The following is a 16330-nucleotide window of genomic DNA, read 5'->3' on the forward strand; positions in this document are numbered from 1 at the left end:
GAGATATGACGTCATGAGTAGTGGCGGACCCGAGGCGGCAGAGGGGGAGGGGATGCTGGGCGCTGTCACTGAGCGAGGCACGCGCTCTCACTCAGGTTCGGAGCTCCGAACCTGGGCTGCCCGCGCGGACGGAGGCGTGTCGCTCCGGCTGTCACCTTCCATAGGTGGCCTCTTGTAGATGCGCCTGAAATGCAGAACACGGCCCATTAAGCACTGCCAGGCACAACTACAGCGCTTAGGAGCTCATCCCCCTAATCTCTGCGCCCCCAGATTCAGGCAGGTATTCTGGTGTCGTAGCATTCCTTGTGGTAATGGGTGGGGCTTGTGAGACCTCGAAGGCCATCAGGTGCAGCGAGTGACCCGGCCATTCTGCAAAAACCGGTAGAACCAACCTGTGGACTTGCTTGCTGCTGTGTTTGTCTCCAAACTTCCTTCACCTGAAAGCACAAATTCGCCGGAAATGCAAATACGATTTTACTCAGGATAAAATTAACGTCTTCCCCTGATCCCTAATTTTTTTTTTTTTTATATTTCCGACTCACGCGAGTCATTCATCTCCAAGGTTTTTCAGAGTTTATATTATGTCTTGTTCATTGAAGGTGCATGTCATGTTTGTGGTCCTTTTGTAGTCTAGCTACAAAAGCATCGGACTTAACAGAAGTTTCAAAGTATTCCCTGAGCAAACTTTACAAGCCAACTGCCTGCCTAAGTGGCTTTCGCCTTGTAATCTTTTTACCTTGTCGTTTTCATTTTTCACTCTCTTGTAGTCACCAAGTGTGAGCATGTATGTGTGTGTGTGTGTGTGTGTGTGAGCATGTATGTGTGTGTGTGTGTGTCTGTTTTCTGTTTGTGAGCTTTATGCACACCTGAGAGGTAGAGCGATACAGAAATGTGTATGCTTGCTCGTGGTTTATCTTTTTGAATTATAAACACTTGTCTGATTTTTTTTAGTTGTGTGTTATTAATATCTATAACTTAAAATCCAATATATCATTGTAAAAGCTGGATATTAAAATGTCGAGGTTATGTCTCACCTTTCCTATGACTTCAAGCCTGGTATTTAGTATAACTTTCTGTAATTTTGGATCTACTCATTGAATAAGAAAATAAAATTCAAGTAGTTTTACAGTTGACTTAAAATAGCCCACAGTATCCACAAGATTTGGGATAGTGCTTATAACTATTTTCACAGGAACTTTTGAGGATGTGTTTTGACTCCTCTGTTAAGATGAGAATAATAGTGGCTCTCTCCGTTTATCACCACAGAAAACAAATATGCCTGTGTTACCAAGTTTGCAGGTCCATTAGTTCTAAAAGCCCGTGGGAGGTTTCATTTGGCTGCCAATGAACAGAGAAGGAGCCTTGTGCTCTAAAGGCTTTTTGTAGAGCAAGTGTGAGGTCTGGATTTTGAATTGGATATGAAGAAATGTGCATCAGAACCTTTCATAAAAACTGGACATTTCTGGAAGCTAAAACACTACTTTCCTTCCTCCCCCCTATTTGGGCATAACTGCATCTATGGTAGCACTAATGGGTGTATCCTTTTTTTTTTTTTTTTTATAAAGAGCACACATTTATTCCAATTGTGAAAATGGTGCCCAAACCAGATTGAGGCAGTCTGGATATTCTCTCCTGGTTAGCCATCAAATGCATATGGATATGGGAACCTGGCTTTTTATAAGTTTTGAAAGCAAGAGGTATCTAAACAAACAGCTTTGACTAATTAGCTGATGAAGTAAGTCTAGCAGATAGCACTATCAGTAATTCCTAGTATAGTCTAGGGACACCTGCATTTTCCCTTAGCAGGACTTTTACATTGTCAAGGTTGGTTATAGTTCCTGAGTGTAATGTTTAATCTATGTGCCAAAAAGAAACAAATGCGTACAGTAGTGGGGATTTATAATTATTTCTCAGTGCAGACCCACACAGTGTGCTTGATCACATTTTCTCCTCCCTTAACACTGTGACTTATGAGCATTTTGGTAATCTCAACGTTAATTCAAGTTCCTTCTTTCCTTTCAACAGTAAGTGTGCTTCATTTTGTAGATTGTATGTTTAGACATATCTGTAACCTTTTTGCTTCTCAAACCCTCTTACTCTGTTGTTTGCCTTTAGTTTCTCTTTGGAGAAAAGATGCATGCCCTTCATCAAGTCTCCAGTCTCCTGTATCGGGTACATAGAAGGCCCCAATGCCGTTCCTCCTCTCCTTGAACATATTTGCCTTAGAATTCAATGGCTTTGTTGTTAAGCAAATGATGCTTTAGTTCTTCTGGATAGCTTCTATTTTGCATTTATTCTTATGGAACTCTTGTATAAAATTTATTGCTTCTTTACATCTTTTGTCTGTCCCCTCTGTGGTATTAAATTCCATCCTAGAGAAATGTGCTTATAATAGGTGTGTGGGTGATACTTCTTGCATGGCAACTTGATCTGTCTGGTGGGGATTTTTTTTTTTAATAGCACACGATAATATGATGCTGATTTTTACTATATTGTAGCTACAAATTGTAGCTAGTGTGACTTTAATGTGTAATTCCTTGATTACTAAGGAATCTGTTACTTTCTCATGAATTTTTTGGCCATTAACCTTATGTCTTGTTACTATCTATTTTCTTTATATTATTATATAATGGATGTAATATCTCAAATCTCTGTAGATATAGTTGAATTTTTTCATTTCACAAAAGTTATTTTATGTTGGGGTCCACACTAGCCCCACGTTGGGGCGGCCAAAAAATGTCTCGGCCCGAGCAAAATGTTGAGGCCCGGGCTGCCCTGAGTTTGGGCGGCCACTGTATCCCGGCCCAAGCTGCCGCTCCGATCCCTGGGTCGGGGTTCAGCAAGAGAGAGAGAGTGAGGACTGACTCGAAGATTGGAGACCAGACAGTGTGTTTCAATCCCGTTTACTCTTCAGTCTCTTCTTAGTCTAAGTCCTAAGTCTTGAGTTCCTAGTTCCTAGTCCCTAGTGCCTCCAAGTTCCAAGTTACTTCTTCCAAGTTCTCTTCCAAGTGCCCTGCTACCTAATGCCTAATTCCTACCCCAAGTTGTACTCTCTGAAGTGTCTGATTCTCTCTTCTCTGTCTCCCTAATGTCTGATGTGTCTACTGTCTGCCTCTGCCTTTTATATGTCTTACTTCTAAGCCACGCCTCTAAGTTACACCTTTAATCATGCCCTTAGGTCTTGTCTCTGAATCTGATCTCTACACTTCTAAATCATACTCTTAAGTCACACACCTTTAATCTCACACACCTTTAATCTCAAGGTATCTAAACCAAGATTATCGGAGTGTGCTCAGCTGTTGTAGGCTATTGTAATCCAAGTCTCATGTCAGGGTATATGGCTCAAGATGGCTGCAAAGCTGATAGCCGCTTTCTGCTAAAAGTCGGCTCCCAACAATTTTAGATGCCATCAGAGCTGTCTGCCTGTATGTGTGTGTGTTTGTGAGTTAATATTTATTTTTGCTCTTTATCCTGTAGTTTCTTCTAAACCACCAATGAATCTCATTACTTCAGTTTGTAGAAGTCAAGTGTTGTTTTGTTCTGCGCTGGTACAGAGTTGTCATCTGTCCCAGGCTGGCCTTGACTCACTGTTCTTGAGCTCTTAATCCCCCTGCCTTCACCCCCCAGGTCCCTGCTTACACATGTGCACCACAAAGAACAAAACACTGCTGTTTGTTTCATGTACCTGGAGAAGCTTGCTGCCTAGATGCCTGTTTTAGGACAGCTACAACTTACCAGGGTACTAAAAATTCCAGAACTGAGGACTTCCTCCCCTGGCCTTCCCTGGTCCTCCCATCTTCTCTCTTTTCCCACTGTGTATAACAATTATTGTAATTTAGGTTCATTTTACTCACTTGACTTTGCTTCCACTTCACTCTTCCTTTTTCCTTCCCACTTTCCCTTTTCCCCTTTTTCTTCCTTAGCTATTTTTCTTTTATATTTGGAAAATAAATAACTGTCCATATATATTGGGGCAAACTGAGTCTTCTAGTACTTAAGTATTTTACATCACCATTCTAACTTTAACCTTTCTCCTGACTTTGACTAGCGTTGTTCAGCTTCTCAGAGGTGAAGCCCTGAAACTGAAGAGGTCAGGTTAAACATTTCCTGCCCCACACTTGCATACTTGTTTCTCATTTTGGGATAGTGCTCTTTTATACGCACTGAATAGTCACTTCTTAAAGTCATTCAGCTAGGAGGATAGTAGGCTAGTCAAGCGTTAGGTAAGAGAGGAATGTCACTAATATGAAAATATAGTATAGATTTCTTTGATATTTACAAGTCACAGACCTGGCCATGCACGGTAGTGCATATATGTAACAAGGTACCTGGGAGGTGAAGGCAGGAGGGTTAGGAGCTCAAGAACAGTGAGTCAAGGCCAGCCTGGGACAGATGATAACTCTGTACCAACTCAGAACAAAACAACAAAAGCAGCAAAGCAACTGCACGTCCCTCCTCAGTAGCAGGTGTAATTGAATTTGAAGATGAAACTTTCTAACTCTTCCCTTTTTTATGCTATTTAAAACCTTTGAAATTTATTTTGAGCTGTAATATAAACTTGTAATTGGGTATTTTTCTTGCATTTGTCTTTAAATTTTTAAACTTTGATTTTTTTTTTTTTAATATTTGATCTCAGAGTGGCATGGTTGTTTTGTTTTTCCAAGTTGACTGGGTTTTTTTGTTGTTGTTATTTTGTTTTGTTTCTTTGTTTGGTTTTTCTAGACATGGTTTCTCTGTGTAGCCCTGGCTGTCCTGGAACTCACTCTGTAGACCAGGCTGGCCTTGAACTCAGAAATCCGCCTACCCCTGCCTCCCAGGTGCTGGGATTAAAGGCGTGCACCACCACTGCCTGGCCCAAGTTGACTGTTACTTTTAAAGTGAGAAATAACTGGATTAATGTTACCTCATTCTGTCATAAAATTCTCCCATTTTCTAGATCATCTTAGAGGATCCAGGACTCCAAAAATGTTTCCTCTGAAGGATGCTGAGATGGGCGCCTTTACCTTCTTTGCCTCTGCTCTTCCACATGATGTTTGTGGAAGCAATGGACTTCCTCTCACACCAAATTCCATCAAAATTTTAGGTCGCTTCCAAATCCTTAAGACTATCACCCATCCCAGACTGTGCCAATATGTGGATATTTCTAGGGGAAAGCATGGTAAGTTTTTTTTTCTTTTGTATTTTATGTTCACTGCTTCAATTCAAGATACAATTTGAAATACAGAGTCATTATCTGTTGACAAGCAGTCATGAACTTGCTTTTTATGCTTCAAAGTAAATTTGACTGACTTAAAGTGAAAGAGAGTCATTACCATCTCATCCTTGCAGTTGCTGTTACAAAACTAAAGTAGTTGAAAAGCCTGTGTCTTGTGACAACAGTGTTCAGGGCCATTGAGTTCCTCTGTACCAGACTGTGCTGGTGGAGATAAGAAAGTACATGAAAGTCAAACCTTTATGCTTTCTGATATTCAGCTATTTTTTTTCTATAAAATATGTTTCATATATTTCTACCTAATAGTGAAGACCTTCATAAATACTTACTTTTCCTTTGTTTTTCTGAAAAAGTGTACTAAGATTTACTTGAAATTGGATAGTTCATTTTTTGAAAAAGTATTTGCTCAGGGAATATTTGGTTTTTGTTGGCTATGAGCAGAATAATCTTTTGTAATGATAGCTCTCATTACAATGGTTGAATAATTTACAACTACAAAATTATTTTTGTTGCTGCTTAATAACTGTAATTTTTCTACTATTATGAGACATAATATAAATATTTTTGGAGATAGAGATTTGCCAAAGAAGTTACAACCCACTGGTTGAGAATCATTGACTTGTAGTGTAAGACCCCCAGGAAGGGAGGATCTCACTCAAGCCTCGGGAATTCATGGCCACCCAATAACTCACAAGACACTGATCTTGATGTAAACAGCAAGAGGTATATTTCGGGACCAGTGCACCCGGGCTGAAACTCATAACCCACACAGGGGCAGAGGAGTCTTGACCCAGAGCTTTGGAAGTATAGAGTATTTAAAGGAAAAAAAAACTACAACCCGGGGGGTGGTGGTGAGGGGGAGTCATTGGAAAGTACCCATGGAAAGTACCAGTTCATTATTCAGTTTGTGTCAGGGTTTAAGGAGCAGTCATGGGGAACATCCTGTATAGGCTTTTCTCAATAGCCTAATCTTATTCAACAACTATCTATCTTGTGGTCAGCCAGTTTCCTGAAACACAGAGCTCACGAACAAGCTGACCTGTACTTCTTGGTTCCACTCTGTCTGTTAGTCTGCTTAGGGTACAATTTTTTTTTATTAACCTTTCAGTAGCAATTAAAAATCTTCATCATACTACTGTGCTGTAGGAACAATTACAGTGTTGTTTTATAGATAAAGAAATTGAGGCAGAACATGGTCTTGTAGAGGAAAATACAAAACAGTATAATACTAAGACATACAATAATGATTTGTTACTTGATAAACACTTCTAGAAGTCACTGTAAGTATATAATAATGCTATAGCAACATCATTCAGGTTGTTTGATCCTGTAGTACTATAAAGCTCCATTGTATACATAGTATGTTGAATATTTAGGTGCTTGTAGAAAACCTAGTAAGAAACATAGGGAAAATAGTGATAAAAGTAACAATTCTAGCAGATGATTATAATTAGTGTTGCATACTCACATGTATATGTATGTGCACAGGTGTAATATGTATGTAATATAAATATACCTAAAGATATTGAAATATATGTGTAATGGCTATTTCTGGTTGTCACCTTACCTATACCTGGAATGATATACAGTCCAGAATTGGAGAGCTCATCTGTGATTCAGATCTTGAAGCTGGAAGATACAAGTTTTTGATCTGGATCTTGGCATGGAGATCTTGAGGCATGGTGGCTAAGAAAAGCTTAGACCCAAGCAAGGTAGTACATGCCTTTAATCCCAGGAGACTAAGGCCAGAAGATCTCTGAGTTCAAGGTTAGCCTGGGACGAAACGAGTCCCAGATCAGGCTTGGTGGCATACACCTTTAATCTGGGCCACACCTACTCCAACAGGGCCACACCTTCTAATAGTGCCACTCCTTGGGCTAACGAATACCAGCCATTATAATATGTTACTTTATTAGAGCTTTTTATGATATAAAGTTGTCTTTAATTTAGTGATCCAGCAAATGTTATTAGTAAAAATTACTATGATCTGGCCTAGCTTAATCTTTCTGGTGAAGACTAAGAATTTTTTTCTGTGGGGAATATATTTGGAGGGCAGAACTAAAAGAATACTAGCTTTGAAACAGCATAGACTTAGAGTAAAACCTAGGTCCAACCTAAGGATGTTTGTCTTTAAGTAAACAGATAGCATCCATATCCTTCACCTTTTGTAGCAGTATGACACTGAAGGTCACAGTAGCTGCTCCTCCACATTTCGGCAGATGTCTGTCAGTGTAAATCAGGGAAGTACATCTTTGCTGTGACCTATGAGAAGTCTTCAAATTTATGGTCCACCTGAAGAAACTGTTAACTCTATCAATATTGCTAACTATATATCTTATTCTGCTTTCTTTCTCCATAAAAATATCAGAGTATCTACTCTAAACTCTGTTACTTTTTAATTAGTTAATTTGTGTGTGATTTGACCAGAATGTACCGTGATGCCATATGACAAATACAATAATTAAGAGACCTATAGTCAGGGCTGCTGTATGTGTTCCATCTGTATATTGCATGGGAGCTTGAGCTAATGCAGTATATGAGTGCTAAAACTAATTCTGACTAATCCTGGAAGAAGGGGTATTCCTTATTATAATTGGCTTAAAGATAACCATAAGACTAATGGTAACTATCCACATAGTAGATAGTTAACAACATTTGCAAAAAGCCTAGTAAGGCACGTCTTACAAGTTCTTTTTTTAATTGTTAAAATTAACTTTTGCTCACAATTTTTATGTGTTAAATGGTTTCAACAATATTGATGTTGAGAAATTATGGGAATTTTGGAGATTTTTAACACCACCCAACAATGAGCTGATACTTAATTCCTGGCATGCTCTACTAGTTACACTTCACACTCCCTGGTACTTCAGTTAGAGTGTCTAAGGAAAGACCTTGCCATTGCAAGATCTCCCAGTTCCAGACCACTCCAAGCAAACCCTGCTGATATCCTGCTATGGCTGGTGACCATACTGAGTAGGACATTCTCCTCAGACCCTTACAGCCTTCAGTAGTTCCTAGAACTTCATTCTTGTTTCCTAAAGTGACTTGAGATTCTTCCCGCTATATCGGAATCCTTGGTGCTCCACAACCTATATGTCTTTGTCTCTGACTAGATCTGCATATGCTTCCTTTCATCAGAAGGTTAATTCATGAGCCTAGCCTCCACCCCCACATCACTCCAGTTTTACTTCCTCTAACCAAACGGCCCCTATCAGCACTGCAATTGGGCTGTCAGCATCCTTGGGAAGACCACCCTTATTAACCTCGCCTGTGAACCTCATTGGGTATCAGTATCACACAGCAATGGGTCACTTATATACCATCCTGGTCTTTGAAGCCAGACCAGGGCTTCAAGCATGGACTATTTTTTAATAGCCAAGGAAACATATTTATATGAAACCAATAAAGCTCGAATATACTGATTTTATCAAGATTTAATCTTTTGAGTTGAAATATCAGCAGAGTTTAGAAGTACCGTGAAGATTTAAAGTCGTAGTGTGTCCCTTTTTGGTTGGTATTGGATATTTAAAAATGCTTCTGTGGTTGCCATTTAGATGAAATGAAAGAAAAATTATTTTACTACAGAGATTTGAAATTTAAGTATGGAATAAATAACATTATTAAGGACATAGTATTATTTATTTTATCCTTATAGTGTATAAATTTCAACCTAAATGCATGCATAGGTCAAGATTATATCACAGAAATGAACTTGTAGAGTTTGTGTCTATGAAGAGATCATGTAGCCTGGCAGCGATGGCACACACCTCTAATCCCAGTACTGGGCAGAGGCAGGCTGATCTCTGAGTTCAAGGCCAGCCTCGAATACAGAGCAGATTCTAGGACAACCAGGGCTATACAGGGAAACCCTGTCTCAAAAAAAACTAGAGAGGGACAATGAAAGTAAGTGAGAGAGACAGAGAGAGAGGGAGAGGGAGAGAGACAGAGACAGAGAGGGAGAGAGGAGAGAGGAATGATTTTTGGTCAGGAGCTGTGACTGCTGCATTTTCAGAGAACTTTCAGTTCTGTCTTATGATTGATCATTCAACCTGTGAATCAGGATCACCTAGGTTATTTAGGATAAGCTTTCTTAAGGGCCCTGGTTAGAAACCCAAATCATCCATATAGTTTCTTCATCGAGTTATCTAGACTAGTGTTTGTCTGAATACCTGAGCATTATAGCTGACTTTTAAATTTGACCATTGCAGAATCCTAGTACCACCGTATTTGTAAATCAGTTTTCCTTTGTTGGTGTTACTGTTTAAACATTTACTCAATATCACATTTTGAAGGTGATGAGCTAGTCTCTGGTGAGCTAGTTTTTACTGTGAATAACAGGACTAATACAGGAACTATAGGTTGATAACAGACAATATTTCAAGACATTCATAATCCATCGCCTTTATATTAAAAAATTGAAAACTTTCTGTTTGAAACTTTTATATTTTTCTGTGACTGTGCATGTTATGCATTGTGAACTGGGACACACACATGTTCTGGCATGCATGTGGAAGGTCACAGGACAATACTTCAGAGTATCTCTTTCACACTATGTTATGCATTGTGAACTGGGATAGACTCACAGGACAATACTTCAGAGTTATCTCTTTCACACTATGTTATGCATTGTGAACTGGGATACACTCACAGGACAATACTTCAGAGTTATCTCTTTCACACTATGTTATGCATTGTGAACTGGGACACACACATGTTCTGGCATGCATGTGGAAGGTCACATGACAATACTTCAGAGTATCTCTTTCACACTTCGTAAGTTTCAGTTTGTCAGGCTAACCTGACAAGCATCTTTAGTCTCAGAGCCATCCCTGTGGACCCCAAGTCTCTTCTTTATTGCCTTTATTTATTCAGCTTCTCTGTTATCTTTCCTGATTAACCTTGTTTCTTTGAATTGACTGAAAACACACAGTTCTAGATAGATGTACAGTGTGAAATTTGTTAGAAATTTTGTTAGAGAAAAAAATCTTTTCATGCTTTTCAGACATTCCTTAATGTCACAGCTGTTGGTTTTAATTTTTAATATTTTTATTACTTTTAATTACATGTGTGTGGTGGGGGAGTATGTGCATGTTAGTGCCTTCAGACCCTCTGGAGCTGGAGTGATAGACAGCTGTGAAACACTGGGTGTGGGCAGTTGGAACCTAACCTGAGCCCTCTGGAAGAGGGCATGCATTCTTACCCAATGAGCCATCTCTATAGCCTTACATATTTGTTATTTATAAATAATGCCACTGTATTGCTGATTTTTATTTGGCACATTATGATTCCCAAACATTTTATTCTGTGCGACCAGATTGTTTTTATAACAAAGAGAATCTATTTTCATACAGATCCAGAATCTTGGAATGCATACACTTCTAATGAGTTCTTGAAGAAAAAAAAAAGACATTCATATGGAAATATTCCTTCAGTCTGTACTCCTTTACCTACGGAAGAAATGCTGAAGTTCTGCCATGAGTTATAGCTCTACATTACTACAACAGTTTAAACTAACATATGACCATGAAGCCTTGATAGACGCTGAAGATGTTTCCAGAGGAAACCTTCAGATGTAGACCAGATGCTCTACAGGTCTCGTAGAGACAGAGAGGCTTATGCTTAGTCACTTATAAATGGCTGATTAATGAAATATGTTTAGTTTAATAAATTCTGATTTCTGTTGTGTATGAATTTCAATGCTACTAAGGTATTATATCTAGTTAGAACATAAACATGTATTTGACACAGAACAAATCTGGTAAGATGACTGTTATCATTCTAATGGTCCCATTATGCTCTAAGAAATTTTCTTATAGGGAGCCCACCAGAAATGACTACTCAGATATAGTTTATAGCCAATCTCTCTTCTAACTGTCTGGGACAATACCAAGGTATTCAAGGACCTTGATGTAGCCCTCAGAAAACCACATTCATCCTGGCCTTCAGCTCAGCAGCTGCAGGGTGGGAGGGGAGGTGTGGGAGGAGGGTGGGGCAGTGCTCACATAAGCAAGCAATTCGACAGAAGCTAAGATAAGCATCTAACTAGCTGGGGAGGTTTACACAAACAGGCAGTTTAACAGAAGCAGAGGTAAGTTAGTAAGGACAGCCTGACATTAAGTTCCTAGAATAGAGCTGGGTAATTTTCCATGGGATTCTTCATCAAGGAAATCAAATTTTAGTTAAACCTGAAATGGCCTCATTAAGAATACAAGATGCCCAGGCAGTGGTGGCGCACACCTTTAATCCCAGCACTTGGGAGGCAGAGGCAGGCGGATTTCTTAGTTCGAGGCCAGCCTGGTCTACAGAGTGAGTTCCAGGACAGCCAGGGCTACACAGAGAAACCCAAAAAAACCCAAAAGAATACAAGATGGAGGAACCACTGCACTGTCTTGCTGTGCCACTGTTTAACATATATAATTTTAGTGTGTACTTATATGTTTTAGGTGAATTGTAGACACTAGTATTGAAGTTACAAACAAGACCAACATGATTCCTGCTTTCATAAATTATATTATCTAAGTAGAGAAGACTGGAACTAAGTAAAAGTGTATGCAGACTTTTAAAGTTAGTGATTCAATGGAGAAGTACTGTATAGAATATATTATAAAAGTAGTGAATCAATTCTGGGGAACCAGAAATCCCTTGAGGAAAACATGTTTACTGAGACCTAAATCTTGAATAATGGTAAAAGCTAACAGTGATGGCTCTGTGCCAGAAGCTATTCTCAGTCCTATTTATATGTGGATTCATTCCCCCCTCCTCTCAGTGCTGTGATTCGGACATTATTGTTTTCTTCTTCTTTAGAAGAAACTGGCACAGGGGGATTAGTAAATGAATAGAAAAGTTAACATTTGAGCCTCAGAAAAATTGTCTGTTTTAAAGACTATATTACATGACAGGAGATAAAAAGCTGAAATGAAGGGGTCTGGGAAATGGCTGACAGGGGAGTTCTATCCCTGGAACTCACGTAATGGAAGGAGAGAACTGACTTCCGAAAGTTGTTCTCTGACCTCCAAATGCACATCTGACATGTTCACACAGACACATTTGTACATGAACTGTAACACACAGAACATAAAATATATCCTTTTTGAAAGGGAATTTCAAGCTAGCTCAACAGATAAAGCATTTGCCACCAAGCCTAACACCCTAATTTCATTCTTAGCACCCACAGAATGAAAGGAAAAAATTGATTCCTGCAAGGTTCCTCTGACGGCCACTTGCACACAGTGCCGTGAGTGACGGCCACTTGCACACACATACACACACACCAGTAAATAATTGTAATACAAAATTTCTTTTAAAAGGTTAAGATGATCTGGCCAGTGGTGGCACATGCCTTTAATCCTAGCACTTGGGAGACAGAGGCAGGCTGATTGCTATAAATTTAACGACAGCCTGATCTACGGAACTGTGTCTCTAAACAAACCAAACAACAACAAAAGCCAAAACCACCACCACAAAAAAACAAAAAACAAAAAAACAAAACAAACAAACAAACAAACAAAAAAACCCAGGTCTAGATGAAGAGACATGGGAACCCAAGTGTAATTCCACAAAGGGTGAAAATGCTCAAAAGCTGATTAAATAAACATGCAGGAGAAACTAGAGAAGGAATTCCTTGTTCTGATTTGTTATCTTTTCACTTGGGCTTTAGGTCAAAAGTATGTGGGAGGAGCATCCTAATTAAGTAGAAAGGACAGTTAAGAGATTGTGTGGAAATCTAAAGAGATAATGCTAGCTTAGACCCAGATTGCAGTGGGTGGAAGAAACCATATAGCTCTGAAAGCAATTGGCAGATAGAAATAGCAGGATTCTATGTGTGGGGTTAAGAAAGGGAAAATGTATATATTGTTTGTTTCTCTTGAGTTACAAGTGACATTTTGAGTTTGTTTGCTTAGACAAGGGTCTAGTATATCCCAGGTTGGCCTCTACTTGCTATATCCTTAAGTGTGGCCTTGAAAATCCTTGTCTCCCCTTCAACCTCCTAGTGCTAGAATTCTAGGCATGTACCACCACCCTGGTTTATGAAGTGCTGGTGATTCAATGCAGGGCTTTGTGCATTCTAGGAAGGCAGCTGAACTTCAAGGCCAGCTGGCTAGTGAGTTCTATACTAAAGCCAATGGTGGGCTCTAAGGTCTGCCATCCAAGAGAGTTTCAGCCTTGACAAAACATAGGAGGTTTTCATCCCTAGCACTGAGTAGTAGATGAGAAGAAAGTACAATAAGAACCCTAGTGAATTATGGGTAGAAGATGGGTAGCATTTCAGTTTGGGTAGATGGGGTGCTGACATATAGAGAGACTCAGAGAAAGGGGCTAGATAGAAGTTAGGAAGACTAGTCACACATGCACACGGTGAAAACAAATAGTGCTTCAAAATATTGTTTTTGTACTGCATGTTAGTAACTTTAGAGGGATATATGTTCTTGTTATTAAAGTGTATTAATTATAAAGTGGATTCGCTTTGTTTTTCTCAGAGAGACTGGTGGTGGTGGCGGAGCACTGTGAGCGGAGTTTGGAAGACCTTCTACGAGAAAGGAAACCCGTGAGGTACTGTAGGATATGTGACAAAGAGATGAAAAAGAAATTGACAACCAAAGAAGCATTTGACTAGAAACTGAAGGGTTTACTCAAAATTATTTTTAAATCATAAAATGTTTATTGTTTAAGTAAAGTTATATTAAACTAACAAAATTACTTCCCATGAGTCTTTATGACTTTGGAATTTTCTACTTCATCCTTCTGAACTTGTGGAGTTCTCAAACATAGAGGCAAGGACCAGGGGAGGGTACACAAGGAAAAACTCCAAACTATCCTGAGGTCAAGGTCACTTATTATTTCACAGAAAGAAACACCAAATACCAAGGTGGTCAACCTGAAGCTTCTTTTAGAGGAATTACTTAGAGTGCTGCAGCAGAGTACAGAGAGAGTGGTTCTAGGTGCTCAGGTTAGAGGCTTCCTGCTCTGGGTTCTGATTGCCAGCAGCGTGGTGCTTAGACAGTGAAAACCTCAGCTCTAAGCAGTGGCAGAAGGAGGAGGAGAAGGAAGAGGAAGAGGAAGAGGAGAAGGAGGAGGAAGAAGAGGAAGAGGAGGAAGAAAAAGAGGAAGCTGGGTCTCATATGTTGGACTCTGAAGCTCCTCTCATGGATGACATGGATGATGTTAGAGATCTTGGGCCTAGGGTGTAGGATCCTTGGTGTCTGACAGAGGTCTCTCTCGGTTGGCTCTGCCAGCCACTGGGCCGCACTCTTGTGGTCCTTCACAGCCTTCTCTGTGCTCCATCTCTGCCACCTTTGTTCCCTGCTGTCTCTGCACTCAGCATCTCTCTTTAGTCTTCACTTCCTGCTGCTATTTTGTTTGGTCTGTTAGCTCTCTCATCCCCATGCTCAGTTTGCTTACAGCAGTCAAAAGTAGGCAAAGTAAAAACCAAAACCAAAGAAACAAAATTGAGATAAGCCTTTTGTTGGATTTAATGTTGCATTACTAGGAGCCAGCAGGAGGTATCCCCTAGCTGACTCCAGAGCTGACTTATCACCAGAATCAACGTGATATGGCAAAGGTGTTTGTATCACTCATGGTGTTTGTGTCACTCTTTTATGCAAATAAAAGATGGTGCTTCTAGCAATTACAGGCCGTTTGCTGGACCACTAGGAAAGCTCCCTTCTGGACTGGTTGAAAATAGCTGTAAAGTAGTTAAGTTCACTGAAGCTTGTCTTCTCAAGACTTCTACTTTCCCAGGCTCATGGAGGTCTGGAGTGGTCCTGTCTGGAGCTTGAATTCAGCCATGGTTGTAGTAGTCCTCTGCAGCATCCTGCTGGGGTGTCCTCAAAGTAATTGCAAAGTATCCAAATTAGCAAGGTTGTCATGAGAGCTATCCAATGTTTGCATGGGATGGGCTGCTTGACAGATTTTACCCATTCAAGCATACCACCATGAGACAAGACTGTCACACAGGCCTGTGGCTGTTCTTGACTGGCTTAAACATTGGCAGAAAGCATTAACCACTCCTCTGGTTAAATTCAGGCCTAATCTTATGTTTTGGTATTGAATATGTATGAAATTGTATTTTATTTTCCATTTTTTGTTGCTAATATGAAACAATATAAGTGAATACTTTTCAATAAAGGCTTTCTGTCTATGGCCCTACTAAAGAAAGTCCATTGTTAGTTCAAATAGTTTCTTTGCAGATTCTGGAAGGTTTTTCTATGTAAGCAACCATATTATCATTAAAATATATTTACATTCTTTTCTAAAAAAAAGTTATTATAGGTTTTTTCTTGGTCTTGATTTAGTTTCACAAAATTGAACTTTTGCTGGTATGTATTTATATTATTATAATAAAAATATTGATGATGGTCATGTTTCACTGGTTTTAGATATTAAGGAAAACTGTTCAACATTGTACTATTATGTATGGTATTTGCAATAATGTTTTCATAGATGCATTTTATATGGTTTTAATGGCAGAATAAAAGATTTTAGTGTGTTTGTGCAATGATAATAAATTATTTTAAAAATGTCAAAAATACCCATGCTTATTGAATGGGTATTGTTCTTTTTTCTCAGAGATATATTAAAACTGATTCTAATTTTTTTTTTGTTTTGCCGATTATTTTGTGTCAGGAAAATTGAAGAGTACAGGTTTATAAAATTTATAATTACAAATAAGAATTACAAAAATTATAAAATTCTTTTTTTATATATAAATTCTTAAATGGCACCAATTTACTTTGTTTACAAATTTTAAGGTTTTCATTGGCATGAGCTTCTTAGTGATATAAGAGTGAGACGAATATTGTTACTCTCATAGGCATTGTACCAGTATAACACATTTAGGAATACAAAGCTTAGACCCAGTCCTTCTTTAACTTTTTTAAACTGATTTGAGATGGTCAGCCTGTGAGTTAAGGGACTATAGCAAATTCATGACTTGGAGTTTATTATAAGGGTGTTCTCTATGTTTTATTTAGAAATAGCTGAGTGGAGTTAACAGGCAACAGTCCAGATTACCTTACATGGATAGCTGGTTTTTAAAACATCAGAAATCCTTAGAATTGACATGACAAACATTTCAGTATTAATGTTCATTTTCATTAGAGACCTGTCTGCTCCGGACAG

The 16330-nt window shown here is 39.0% G+C and overlaps 1 protein-coding gene across 3 annotated transcripts in view; it reads left to right on the plus strand.

Annotated features, from left to right (window-relative positions):
• Positions 1-22: 22 nt before the first annotated feature.
• Tbck (TBC1 domain containing kinase) overlaps positions 23-16330 on the plus strand; it is a 138345-nt gene continuing 122037 nt past the window's right edge. Inside the window, exons 1-3 of one of the 3 annotated variants that reach the window (XM_034500616.2) lie at positions 23-276; positions 4937-5158; positions 13690-13762. In XM_034500616.2, the coding sequence (XP_034356507.1) occupies positions 4966-5158; positions 13690-13762 (266 nt within the window). In that variant the 5' untranslated portion in view covers positions 23-276; positions 4937-4965. Of the gene's footprint in view, positions 281-4936; positions 5159-13689; positions 13763-16330 lie in introns of all 3 variants that reach the window. The other 2 variants (XM_034500617.2, XM_076933263.1) reach the window with 2 other exon arrangements.

This window comes from Arvicanthis niloticus, chromosome 4 (assembly GCF_011762505.2).
Source record: "Arvicanthis niloticus isolate mArvNil1 chromosome 4, mArvNil1.pat.X, whole genome shotgun sequence".
NCBI lineage: Eukaryota > Metazoa > Chordata > Mammalia > Rodentia > Muridae > Arvicanthis > Arvicanthis niloticus.